Source organism: Zingiber officinale, chromosome 8A (assembly GCF_018446385.1).
Source record: "Zingiber officinale cultivar Zhangliang chromosome 8A, Zo_v1.1, whole genome shotgun sequence".
NCBI classification, from domain to species: domain Eukaryota; kingdom Viridiplantae; phylum Streptophyta; class Magnoliopsida; order Zingiberales; family Zingiberaceae; genus Zingiber; species Zingiber officinale.
This window is the reverse complement of record NC_056000.1, coordinates 54511985-54525526: the sequence shown is the minus strand read 5'-3', so window position 1 is coordinate 54525526 and position 13542 is coordinate 54511985. Positions and strand designations below refer to the sequence as shown.

General features: G+C 33.6%; 1 protein-coding gene across 1 annotated transcript; it reads left to right on the top strand.

Annotated features, from left to right (window-relative positions):
- Window positions 1-1364: 1364 nt before the first annotated feature.
- On the top strand, window positions 1365-11713 carry LOC122009106 (trafficking protein particle complex II-specific subunit 130 homolog). Its single transcript, XM_042565129.1, has 10 exons — window positions 1365-1555; window positions 3457-3686; window positions 3791-3972; window positions 4202-4385; window positions 4526-4616; window positions 9421-9581; window positions 10302-10391; window positions 10503-10661; window positions 11241-11302; window positions 11381-11713. The coding sequence occupies exons 1-10, from the start codon at window positions 1492-1494 to the stop codon at window positions 11556-11558; spliced, it is 1401 nt and encodes a 466-aa protein (XP_042421063.1). The 5' UTR covers window positions 1365-1491; the 3' UTR covers window positions 11559-11713.
- Window positions 11714-13542: the final 1829 nt, after the last annotated feature.

Here is a 13542-nt window from a genome sequence, read left to right as displayed (position 1 = left end):
TCATCATATCCTTTTGGAGGGTAGTGTCAATGATAACAAAGCATGTTCAGCAAATAAATCATACTTTATAAGCTTCCCATCTATCACATCAGAGATTTGCGCGTTCGTTTAAGGAAATGTTCCAAAGACAGTTTTTGACTTGTCTTTTTCTAGGACGCTTTGGAAAATATGTATACACTTTGGAATGCATGCCCAAACACTACAATGACACTATAAAGGGGGGAGGGGATTCCCCATCTACAGGTGGAGGTATACGCAGCTTTACACGCTCTTTGCTACAACATTCTTATTATTTTCCATTGTGTCGGAAACTGACTTGAGCATCAAAGGCCAACGCCGAGAACTTCTTCTCGACCAGGCACTAACGCCTGTGTTGCAGGACCGTGCGGAGTAGCCACTTAGTCAACCCCATAGCTACGCCCCTATCTGCCATCTTTTATATTTTTAGACAGGATCAACAATGAAGAAGGTTGGAGATTGAATCTAAACATGATAAGGAGATATAGTTATAATATGATGCGGAAAAACCGAGCAAACTTTTAGAGGTCATATTTTTTACTCTAGTTGAATTAGAGATATATAATATATTAAATTAAATCTTGTTTATAAATTTATAATTAATTAACTCATAACGAGTTGATTTCAAATTAAAAAAATATCATTTAAAAATTTTTGAAGACTTGGAAGAATTTTAATTTTTATTATCTTTTATTGAGTTAGGGTTTGAAAGTATTTTCGTCTTTTATAGATGTAAGATTTAAGACTATTTAATATTTATTTAATTAATTTTTAATAATTTTTTTATCAATAAGATTTTGATAAAATTTTCCTCAAATTTAGAATTTTTAGATGTCTATTTTCATATTTTACTGCATGTCTATAAAAGATTATTTCTAATATTTATATTTTAATCAATAAATCAATAACTTCGGCTAGCTAATCCAGTATACAATATTGGTTATTTTGATCATGGCTTGTTGACTTAAGCTCATCAAGTATAACACTTGGGGACAAGATACTAACAGCAGGAGCGGAAGCTACCGCTGCTGCTGTTCTGGCTTCTGGCTTATGCTGTTCTTTCTAAGGAGTTCCTTCCAAGTCGTTTGAGGCACGCTTGAAGCCTTCTTGCGACGGCTCAAAATATATATTTCAAAGTCTTGCTAAACTCTTCGAAGCAGGTGGGAAGCCTCCTAATAGTTGAGGGCCTCCTCTGCACCTTTGCTTTGGGCTCTTCATGGGTTCCTTTCCTTTCATCAAGCCCTTTGTTGGGCCATAGTCTTCTCCTTCTTTCACTCTCATGTACGTATTTACTTAAATAGCCCTACTTGAATTAAAAGAGACATTCAGGAAAATCAATCTCCGGAGGGCATATATAAGATTATCCGCCCATTCTTTTATATTTGTGTTTCGCTGTCGCGGCTGCCGGCGATCTCGCTGTTCCGACACCGAAGCCGGTGAATGTGAGCCTGGTGACGGCCGCCGTCCGCCGCCATGGCGAATTACCTCGCCCAATTCCAGGCCATCAAGAACACCTCCGATCGCCTCGTCGTGGCAGGTACCCCATCTCACTCTTCCTGTAACCGAATTATGAAAACCCTAGATCTGCTCAGATCTGCACCCTTATCTTTGTTCCTAGCACCGACTTGGAGATTAATATAGTGATCCTGCTTGAAATCTGGTAATTGGAAGAGCCACGATACGTTTGATGGGTTGTAGGCCTAGTCTGCCTATGAAATTTATGTTTTTTATGGTGGAATCTGCTTCGATCTTTCTTCAACTAGATAATTAGTGATCATGGTTTCAGTACCTAGAGAAATCTAGCTTCGAGTTCATTGTTTCGCCTCTATTTTCTTTAGAAAGTTTGATGCATAGTTACAATCCAATATATTTTTTTCTCCGCTGATGCATCAAGTTTGTACTCGAATTATGTGGTTGGTCTGTCATTTTTTGGTGAAAATAAAATGGAATTACGGAGTTATTGATTGTTAGGGGAGTTCAAACTTCAAATTGCTCAAATCCAGTCTGGCAATCTTTGGCCACCTCTTTTAATTACGTAGATCTGTCTAGTAGAGACTAATTATTTATCTCGAACACTTTTGGTGATATTTCTAAATTCCAAATGCATATATTTTTACTCATGTCACTTCAATGAAAAATTTTGTGCCTGAAGATAGAAGAGTGTTCACTTTTTTGCCTCTTTGCTCCTTAACCTTGTGATCCAAATTGCTGGTGAATGCTACCTTTAATCTCTAAATTGATAACATGTATTCTGTATTACTGTTGGGTATGATGAGTTAAATGGTGTGACATTACTTGTAGAGGAATGATATTTATTCTAGCATTCGAGCTTCCATCTCTTATATTGTTGAGTTCAATCTTTCTGGTTAGCTTATTACTATGCACCTCCTTTTCCATTAACCCCTTCAGCTTCCACTTTAATTGGTGTGTTGTTGGCTGGGGAGTTTGAATCAATTTTTTTTGCACCAGTGTTTTTGAAGTGGGACCAACCAGTGAATAAATGGTCCTGGCAGTTCATGGTTTTCTGGATGAACAAGCATAGACTCCAATGCAATAGGGATAATCCATGATTCCCCCTGAACTGTTACGGCCTTGGATTTCTATTGTAACCAGCCGATCATTGAGTCAGATTTTAAATACACTACCTAATACTCAAGCCAATACCTGTACTTTCTTTTGATCATTCAGCTTTCCATGTTTGTATTACATCCTTTTGGAGCCATATTGATAAAATCATTTATAAGCTTATAAGGATCTAACTGGAGTTTATGGATGCCAATAACATGTTAGGATGTTCTTGTCCGTGTTGATCAACTTCTAATTGCAAATTCATGGGTGCGCCTAGGCACACTTAGCACATTGGAAATCTTGACACAAACGCGAATGGTAGCTCAGATATCACACTTTTCATCTTTACTCTATAATTGTAGGTAGCCACTAACTCCTAAGTTTTGTGTTTCATAATTTTAAGTTTTGAAAAGTTACACCAATAGGATTTAGTTATATTTGCCTTCTTGTTCCATGGAGCAAAGGATTTCTTAAGGATGAGTCAAAATGATTAGAAGCCAGATACTTCAATTTTGAACTTAAGTTAATTTGTAACTTTAACTAGGTGAGTTAAATTCTTTTTTTTTTGTCAAGTAGAAGTGAATTTGGCTAAATAACTAGTGATTGAAAAGTATTACACTGAAAGGAATGATGAGCGACCAGGTTGGCGTATAGAGCTGATTTATTTATTTATTTTTTTATTTTTCTGTCAAGAATAGGACTGGTTTGAATTTTTTTCATCAATCATTAGTAGTTGGGCACATTGAAAAAAATGGAAATCCCAACAATTTTATATTGCCTTGTCCTGTTGTGGTACCTAAAGATTCTCATGCACTTTTACTTGTTTACTTTTTCTTATTGATAAAGTCTCCCGGTTTCTTCTTTTCCCAGTTGAAGATGTGAGTGACTTGTGGCCTAGTGTAAAAGAAGGTTTAGAAAAACGCTTGCCTTTGAAGAAGGCCAGTTTAAATAACAAGACAAGGAATCCTGTCTATGTGGAGAATCTTCAGGCTGAGTTCATATTAACCACTGATTCAAGGTTGCGTAGCCGGTTTCCCCAAGAACAGTACCTCTTTTGGTTTCGAGAACCGTATGCAACTATCGTTCTAGTTAGCTGTGAGGTAATTATTCAAGTCTAGATAGCAGACGACTCTATTCTTTTTCAAACATATAAATCATGTTAATTATTCTTTAAATTTATGATTGTTGTGATTACAATTTTCAGGACCTTGATGAATTCAAGACGATCCTAAAGCCTAGGTTGAAGTTAATTGTGCAAAATGAGGAACGCGAATGGTTTATTGTCTTTGTATCAAAAGCACACCCCAATAATGACCAAGCAACTAAAAATGCAAAGAAGGTTTATGCAAGACTGGAGGTTGATTTTAACACCAGAAAAAGAGAAAGGTGTGTCATGGCTTTCCATATACATAGTTGACCTTATGAAATCCATATTACAACATACAAAATTCATTTGTTGTTGTATGCTTGATTCATGATTGAAGTCATTGCTAATTTATTACATTTGATGAAGCCCCATTGTCTGCATGAAACTTAAACAAAATGTCTTAAAACTTTTTTACCTATGCTTATTTGAACTACTTGTTATGAGGAGATTCCTTATGTTTCTTCTCAGGTGCTGCAAATTGGACTTAAATGGAGTAGATGCAAGCTTCTGGGAGGACTTTGATTTCAAGATAGTGGAATCTATCAGAAATACATTAGACAGACGTGCCCAGTTTTATGAAGAGGAAATAAGGAAAATGAGTGAACAACGTCTAATGCCAGTCTGGAACTTCTGTAATTTCTTTATTTTGAAGGTACCACACCTGAGTCTGATCTTATTAACATCCATATGGAATACTAAACTGTTTGCTATGTTTTATTTTCCTAAAAATTATCTCTCTCTCTTGTTTTGCAATTTCTCATTGCATCCGACCCTTATATTTATTTCTTCCAGGAGAGCTTGGCTTTCATGTTTGAGATGGCACATCTCCATGAAGATTCATTACGTGAATACGATGAGCTTGAACTTTGCTATATAGAAACAGGTTATTTTTTATTTTTTCTCATTTTAGCAAACTATACTTTAGCTACCTAATATGCTAAGGTTAGGAATAATATTCTTCTATACATTCTGCATAATAATCTTACAAGTGAATCATCATCATCATTATCAAACAATGCCAGTCCCTATTAAGATTTGAAATCCCGTTCTAAATCAGGTTATGTCCATAGACAGAATGAGATAGTTGCAATGTCATGCTAAATGTATCCATTTGCTATGCTAGAGCACTAGGGTGGAGAAGAATAATCAAATAGGAGAAGTGGAAGAAGATTAAAGAACGAAAAGGAAGAAGAGAATAGGAGTACCGGACCCTAACCTTTGTCACCCTTCTCGTAGAAGCCTTGTTGCCGCCTTTGGCCACCTTTTGCTGCATTGCTATCTTTGTGGAATGGTTGCATACTAAAGTCCAACTTTACATAACATCATGGGAAATCTTAGATGGCTCAGGGAAGCCTTTGTTGCATTTCCTTCATCATGGAGGATTTTGATCAATTTCATCATCTTGAATTGTTTTTATATGTCAGCTAGTGGGCAAAACAAAATATTTCTCGTCCATCAACACAAAATGAAATTTTAATCCTTGGTCCTGACTATTTGGCTTTAGCTTGTATCAAGGTTTAAAATTTTGAGTTGTGCCGAAGTTTCGGTCCCAAATCAACAGCTTCGGTATCCTATCGTTCTATGTTGATACAATTTCGATATTTTTTTTTTTAATTTTTAAATAAAGGGTAACTCGGTGCATGAAGTTCTTTGTCAATGCGGGCCGCAAGAAGGGTCGACCACATTGGGTCTATTGTATGTATTCTTACCTTACATTTCAAGAGGATATTTTAGCGACTCGAACCGATAACAATTTTCCCATAGTAACAAAACTCTCTTTCTTTTTAATTTTTAAATATAAGTGTATATTAATTAAAAATTAATTTTATTAATATTTGATTGCTATATATGCTCACTATTGATGTTATATTTCAGTTATTGAGGTGTTGATTTCATATTTCGATATTTTGTTCATAGGATGTTTGATTCCTATTAAATTTTTACAACAGCTATAGAAAGGTATAAATTTAAAAATTATTTAAATGTATAAAAATATTTATTTTTTAAAAAAAATTTAAAAGATATAAAAGTAAAATAATTAATTTTCAAAATTCAAAACTAAATCTAAAATTATAAAATTATTTGGAAGGCTAAAAGATAATTGTAAAATTATTTGAATGTCTTAAATTAATATTTAAATGTATTTGTAAATTTTTAAATTTTATTTTAAATGTTTAAGAATTATATTTTGAAAAAATAGATTATTTAAAATTCTCATTCAATTTGCAATATATATTAAAAATTTTAAATTATTTTATTAATTTTTAAAATTATTCTCTAAAATTAAAATTAAGAAAATAAAAAATTGGTTGTTGCCGCCGCAAGTGTCGCATCTTTGTAGAGGCCACGACACCTTTTGCATCCCTATAGAGGTCATGATACCCTCTGCGCAACCACGGGTGGTAAAAATGGTAAATTCCACCTGTGTTGACCGACATGACATGAAATTTAAATCCATGGCTTGTATTCCTCTATTAAGCTTTATGCAACAAAATATACTAGTAATTAATTAATATTTTCTATTATATTGGCTAATATCTTTTTTGGTCTCCTATTTATTTCACTTTAAGCCCTAATATGATCAACTTTCTAATTATAAAATTTATTGGTGTGCACTAACTCAACCTTATTTCTCTCATTTTATCACATATTAGAACTACACTTAATTGGTCTTAAATGTTAGTATTTTTATTTTATCCTTTCCAATAACTTTAGGCAGAGTAACATGTATTGAACCAATTAAGGATATGCATGAGGATGTAACAACCAGAGTAAAAACTTCAAGTGAAGTAACCGAAGCATTTCCAATAAAGATAGAGTTACATCAAGGATCAACTTTAATTCTCTATCTTACACTAATTATGGACGACCTCATTGCACACATTCAAGACACAATATCGTGGTGCATGTTGTTTGCAAATGATATTGTTTTGATAGATGAAACACGTGAAAAAGTAAATGCTAAATTGAAATCTTGGCAGGAAATATTAAAAGGGAAAGGTTTTAGACTTAGTAAAATAAAGACATAATATATGGAATTTAAGTTAGAATATTATACGTAATGAGACAATTGTTAAAATAGGAGATGACGAGTTGTGAAGTGAGAGCTTTAAATATTTAGGATTATTTTTGCAAAACGAGAGAGGATTGAGAGAAATGTCTTACATAGAATACAAGCGATTGAAATGGAGGAGAGTGTTGGGTGTTTTATGTGATATAAAGTACCTCTAAAACTTAAAGGAAAGTTCTACAAAATCGCAGTTAGACCTGCTATGTTATATGGAGTTAAATATTAGACTATGACTTGAGCAAATCAGCAGAAGATGACAGTTGCAGAGATGAGGATGTTAAGGTGGATCTGTGGACATACGAGAATAGACAGAATAAGAAATAAGAGCATTAGAGAGAAAGTCAGAGTTGCATCTATTGAGAAAAAACTCTAAGAGATACGTTTAAGATGATATCAACATGTACGACGACCAATGAATGCTCTAGTTAGGTGATGTGAAATTACGACAAACACGCACATCAAAAGAGGAGGAGGACCAAAAAGGATTTGGTTAGCAATAATAAAACAAGATAAATTTTATTTAAATATAGATGATTATAAAGTAAGGGATAAAGCCCAATAGTGTAAAATGATCTATATAGCCGATACCACCTAGTGGAATAATGCTCGGTGGTTGTTGTATCCTTTTCTTCATACCCATCTTAGAATTTTCTTCTTCTTTGCTACAATAACTTTTTACTTATTTTTTTTTGCCTAATATGTCAACAACTGATTTATATAATTTGATGGGTCATACCATAATTTTATCATTTTTTTTTGTTTTAATTTAAGGACACAACTATCACACAAAACTACAAAAGCTCCTCTCTCATTCTTCATCCTATTAATGATTAATATCCCTTTTCTATTGAATAATAGATAAAGTACTTTTGAACTCTTATAGGTTTCAGGTTCAACCATCCTAACAACGCTGTCATTTTTTTATTGATACTAAAACCCAAGCTTAAAATGTTGACCTGTGTTGGAGTTCAATCTCTAACTTGAATGGTTTGGTTTCAGTATTATGCCTTTCAATTTCAATCATGTCAACAAGGAGTATGAAGAGAGGAAAGAAGAAGAAGAGGAAGCAGAAATGAGTAAAGGAAGTTTACCTGGTTAGCAGAAGGAGCTCATAGCTCGGGCACAAGGTCTTGTTGGGTAATGAAAGGTGCTTATGGTTCGGGTGGAGTGTTGTGTTTGGTCATGAAATGAGTTGTTTAAGGAAGGAGGTCACTACTTGGGTGGATACTTGCATTAGGTTACAAAAAAGAAGCTCATGGCTTGGGTGGAGAGTCGTTGAATGACTAAAGACACTTAGACCTCTCGCGACAAAGGTGGAAGACCCTTGCAACTTGATCAAAAGGTTTCATCCTTGCAGGAGACTCTCGAGCTTGCCAAAGATGATCTAAACGAAGGTAGAATTGCCAAAGAACTCATACCAGGGCAACAAAGTTTCTCAAGTGTTGGTTAGCAAGCAGAATGAATAATTTTGCTGGTGCTAACTGACATGATTCAAGATTTGAAACCATGACTGAAACTACATTTCATATATTCAGTTTTTTTTATACTTATCTTAAAAACCTAAGGTTTCTTAAGATTTTCTCCATCAATAAATCTTTAAATTTAATCTAATTACATTATTGTCAATTAACATATTACCATTTGCAAATAGCATACACCAAAAGGGAATCATTGAATAAAAATAGAACAGCATTTGCCATTTATACATCATTTTTTCCTATATCATTATGTTTGTGCATTTGTACAACATTTTCATTTCTTTTCCATTTCATTAGTATGTTTGTCTATGAATTTATATTTGCATTTGTGCATCTTTATGTGATTTTGATCATGAACTTATTGGATTCAAGAGTATTTCAACTGCAATGGTTATTAGAATTGTCTTTTATCCCATGTTTCACGTTTTAATACTTCTTCTGTTAATCACTAAATATCTGATATTTTCTATTGATGCTAGGATGCTCAATGCCCATTAGCCACACAGGAACATATGGTGATCCATGCCTTGCCCCAAATGATTAATCTTTTTCGAATGGAGTGAGCTCCACCTTAATTCAACGTGTTATTGGAATAGGACCCTACCTTTTGAGTGATGGGTGTGACACGGCATATTGAAATTAAGATCTTGCAAGCTTATTAGTCTCACATGGACAAGTGCATTGATCCATTATCTTTTAAAATTAAGAGGTTATCTCTCTTCCAAATGAACAGTCACTTTAGGATAGAATGAGCTCCAACCCAATTCATTACTGTTTTGGTGTAGTAGTGTCAGGATTCCAGTACAAAAATAACCAAGATGGCAGTTTAGTACTGTGGTATTTCTAATCCTTTTTCCTTCTGATTGTGAACTATGTGGAAAGCAAAAATTCTCTCTTCCATTGTGCTTATCTTTTCATATGAGCTACAAGGAAGAAAGATTGGTTTATGCTAATTCTTTTTCAGAGAATAACTTCTCCTTGTCTCCTCGCACTGTCTTTGCTTATTTATGTTCTGTCTTTTTCACTTTTGAGTATGCACTGCAAACTATTGTTTTTTCTATATTATGTAGGAATATCCAGTTCATTTATTCATAGCCCTGCATGATAACTTATCTGACTTGTTCTTTGCGCAAATACAGTTAGTACTCCTGGAAAACAAAGGGATTTTGGAGGATTGGAACATGGTGATGATCAGGCTGCATTATTGAAGCCTGGATTCAAACCTTTATCTCAAATTGTCCAGGATGATTCATTCAGAGAATTTGAGTTCAGACAATATTTATTTGCACGCCAAGTGAAGGTTTGCACATTAGAATTTACACTTATATGCATTTTTTGCTTCAATTTTTTTTCATGAATACAGAGATTATTTTCAAACTGTCCACTGATGATTGACCGAGAAGAACTGAAGAAAGATTCCATTTTTGCATCTGTGACATTGCCAAGCATACGATTATTTTTTTTTTAGCTTGTTATGGAAATTATTCTTGGGTGTTTTCTTTTTTGTACCAAACTACCTTTCTCTTTTAGATGATTCATCTTTTTTAGAACAACAGCTTCCTTTTCTATTGAGTTGCTATAGTCAATAGTTTTGCTGCATTGTAGTTTTATTTTGATATTCAAGTGGTTAAGATGAAAACCTGATATTTTTTTCCTCTTTCCAATTCTATTTATTTATTTTTTTTTTATTTTTTTTGATAATCCATCTATCTGGGGCTTCAGTCCAACTAGACCAATTCTATTTCTCAAATATATAGTAATTTGTAGTTGTGTGATATCATCAAACAATTTAATATGATGTATCTGCTCTTTCTTTATCAATATCTTGTTGCTCCTTTGCTTTTCAGAAATTAGATATGTGATTGTCTTAGTGTGACACTTAGTTTTACTAAACTTCTCTTGTTTATGCCAAGATTGTAAGTGGATTGCAGGTTTATTTGATATTAGAACTCAACTTATTTATTTTAGTGCTATATGAACTATTCTACACTCATCCCATTGTGTTCCTTCCATGTTGCAGCTACTATTTAGATTAGGTCGTCCATTAGAGGTTGTGATGAGGGGTTATTCATTCATTATCAGCTTCTCAAAGACACTGGCTTTGCATGAAGTATGTGGTTCAACCAATCATATGATCTCCTTTTCATCTTTCTGAAAATTTAATATCATGTATGAAAATTAAATATTGGTTTCCAAATAATGTGTTTCTTTGTTTTTTCAGAACACCCTTCCTTTCTGTTTGCGTGAAGTGTGGGTGATAAGTGCTTGCTTAGCTATTATCAGTTCGACTTCGTCAATTTATGATGGACTTGCTGCACCTGATAATGAGAAGGAATTTTATCGTTTACATGGAGACCTTTATTCACTTTGTCGCATTAAGGTAAATTTTGATTTATAGAATTCATTGACTTTGCATTTATGCTTTTTCTTGAGCCTTTATATTTTATGCTTTGTCTTGAGCCTTTATATTTTCATCCTTTGATACCTATAATTACAAATGGGTATTGGACTACAAATACAAAGAGATCTTTTGAAGCTTTTTGATACTTTAGAAAGGCATTGTTTTCCTACCTTGGCATTGGCCTTTCTTCTCTACTTTTGAAGAAAATCAAGATAGCTATCCATTCATGGGTTATATATTCAGACTGTGAAGAAACCAATTTGGTTCGCATTGTTTTGTACAACTTATACCTTTTTATAATTGTTGAACCCCTGAAAGATATTACAGTTTACTTGGAGATCTTACTTCAGGTTTATTTGAGATGTAGCATATGAAATGTGCCTTTCTGTTAAATTTTTCCTGTGGTAAAATACACTTTCATTCTTTTAGCTTTTCAGAAGTATGCCTGCTCAGCTGTGAGCGTTGTCATTTTTTATTTGTTTTTTATTCAAGTTGTCTGGATGATTTTGAATTGCTACATCAAAAGACAAAATTCTAATATTATTGTTGGTATGACAGTTCATGAGACTTGCATATTTGATCGGTTATGGAGTTGAAATAGAGAAAAGTCCTGTCAACAGGTACAGGATCACATTACTTCTATTAATTTTCTGTTGTAGAAAAATGTTTACTTATTACAGTTATTGATAAACAAACAGTGCTTCGTTAAGCATGTTGCCCTGGCCAAAGCCATCTATTTGGCCAGCTGTTCCAGAAGATGCTTCCGCTAAAGTGCTTGCAAAGGAAAAGGCATGTTTCTTTCTTTTTCTTGGTTACATATTATTTCTAAAGGACTTGAATGAAACTTATATTGATTGTGAGTTAAAAAAAAGTTAATTTCGACGTGGGTATCTTCAGTGACTTTTTATTTCTAGAAATAGAATTTTCACTACTCATTTAATTACAATAACAACAACCAAGCATTATCCCACTAGGTGGGGTCGACTCACTACTCATCTAATTAAACAATAAAATTTAATTTCAATATATAAAAATTTGAAAATTTCTAGATATATGCAAGCAGGTTTACAAAAGAAAAGAGCAATTATCAATTAAAGGTTTATTGTTGAACATAATTTGAAATGTTGTTCCAAGCTGGAGTTTGGATGGCTTGTGGGAATAATATTGTTTTAAGTATTAATATGCCGTATTGGCGACACAAGGTGTTAATGGTGATGCAGAGGTGGAAGAAGGAGATGAAGAAGAAAAAGAAGATAAGGTGGCTAGGTATCTAGAGGAGCTATTCAATCAATTGAAGGAAGTTGTTCTAGACTTTAGCCCTTCCAAAGTTGATCATGAATTGAAAACATGTGGTGACCTCGTGGCTCCAAACCCATGCCGGTGCCAATCCCTGGGTGAAACAAAAAATTTCACCCGTGTACCGGCACAACACAGTATTTTATACTATGGTTGTAGAGAAGTTGTTTTAGTTTCTCTCACTCATACAAGAATTTCTCTCACTCATACAAGAATTCAAGCTTGATTACTGTAATCATTTTCTATCTAATTAGTTTACTTTAACAAGAAAACTATAGCAATTGTATGATAAATTGAGATAAAATTTTAAATAAACTAGCTATAAAATAAAGCAAACATTATTGGATTCCCCTTGATGTGCGCCTAACCATACCAAATGCCACTATGATATGATATTCATCTAAACGATTGACATGGGCATCATAGGAGAAATTAGTTGTGTTGTGTCATGCAGGTCAATATTTGGTTTTGGTGTTTTATGAGTAGGCATTTTGATCATGCTTGGCGTGAGATTTCAAATTGCGGTTTAATATATCCTTTTTCCCTCATCTTATTGTTGACATGATATTACATATACTAAATTTTAGTTCAATTTAACTTAAAACCTTTAATTTCTAATGTCCTTTATTTTATTTACATTTTTGTCAATTAGGACAATATTGTTTGAGGAAAAACAGAGACTGAGGAATGTATGTTGAAAAACTTGTAAGTTGTATTGATGTAAAGATATTAAACATACAAGTTAAAACTAGCCTTCAATCTAAGTTTCTAGTTTTGGTAAAAATATTCACTATACTACTGGTAGCGCTTTATGTCACAACCCATCCAATTTCAAGCCCAAGAGTGGTCCACTTTCTTGGCATATAGTCTTCTAGGTTCTTCTTTAAGATCATTTTAGATATTATTTCTTGGAATTTTTTATCATGGAAATATTTAAATATTTTGTAGGAGCTTTCTAGACATATAATGTATACCATTGGATCAAATTGATTCAACTGTTTATTTAAGAGGAGAATACCTATAAATATGATCAAATTGATTCAACTGTTTATTTGAGAGGAGATTGCCTATAAATATCTCCCTTCCCTTCACTTATGCATCATCTTCAAGAATAGTAATCTCTCTTTACTTACTAATCTCTGAACCTCTTTCAATCGCTCTTATCTTCTCTTGTAGTTTTCTTGTGAGTTAGATTTACTTAACAACTTTGCAGGAATAAGTTGTCAAGTGTCGCATAGGTGAGTAGTGCTAAATTTAATCCCATGACAATTGGTAGTACCGTAGTACAACTAACATCTAAATATTATGCTTAGGAGTAATGATGTTGGACGCCGAGGCCATGGGAAATCAATCTCGTGCACTAGAGAAGCAACATACATAAGACAAACACGACTATGCTACGACAATGAAGGTGGGTGCTCTTGAAGCACGAGTTGCTAATTTAGAGTAAGCTTATTACCAAGGTGCAATCCACCATAAAGGTGATTAGTGTTAATAGCTTGTAGGAAGATATCACTTAGGTAAAGTATAATAACTAATTGTCTAGATGGGGTATAGAGAAAGT

What these genes read in the sequence shown, in the direction of transcription:
- LOC122009106 (XM_042565129.1), top strand. Translation starts at nt 1,492, where the DNA reads ATGGCGAATTACCTCGCCCAATTCCAGGCCATCAAGAACACCTCCGAT. An exon ending in AACACCAGAAAAAGAGAAAG is followed by an intron (nt 3,973 to 4,201) that starts GTGTGTCATGGC and finishes GTTTCTTCTCAG; the next exon opens with GTGCTGCAAATTGGACTTAA. An exon ending in GAGAAAAGTCCTGTCAACAG is followed by an intron (nt 11,303 to 11,380) that starts GTACAGGATCAC and finishes ATAAACAAACAG; the next exon opens with TGCTTCGTTAAGCATGTTGC.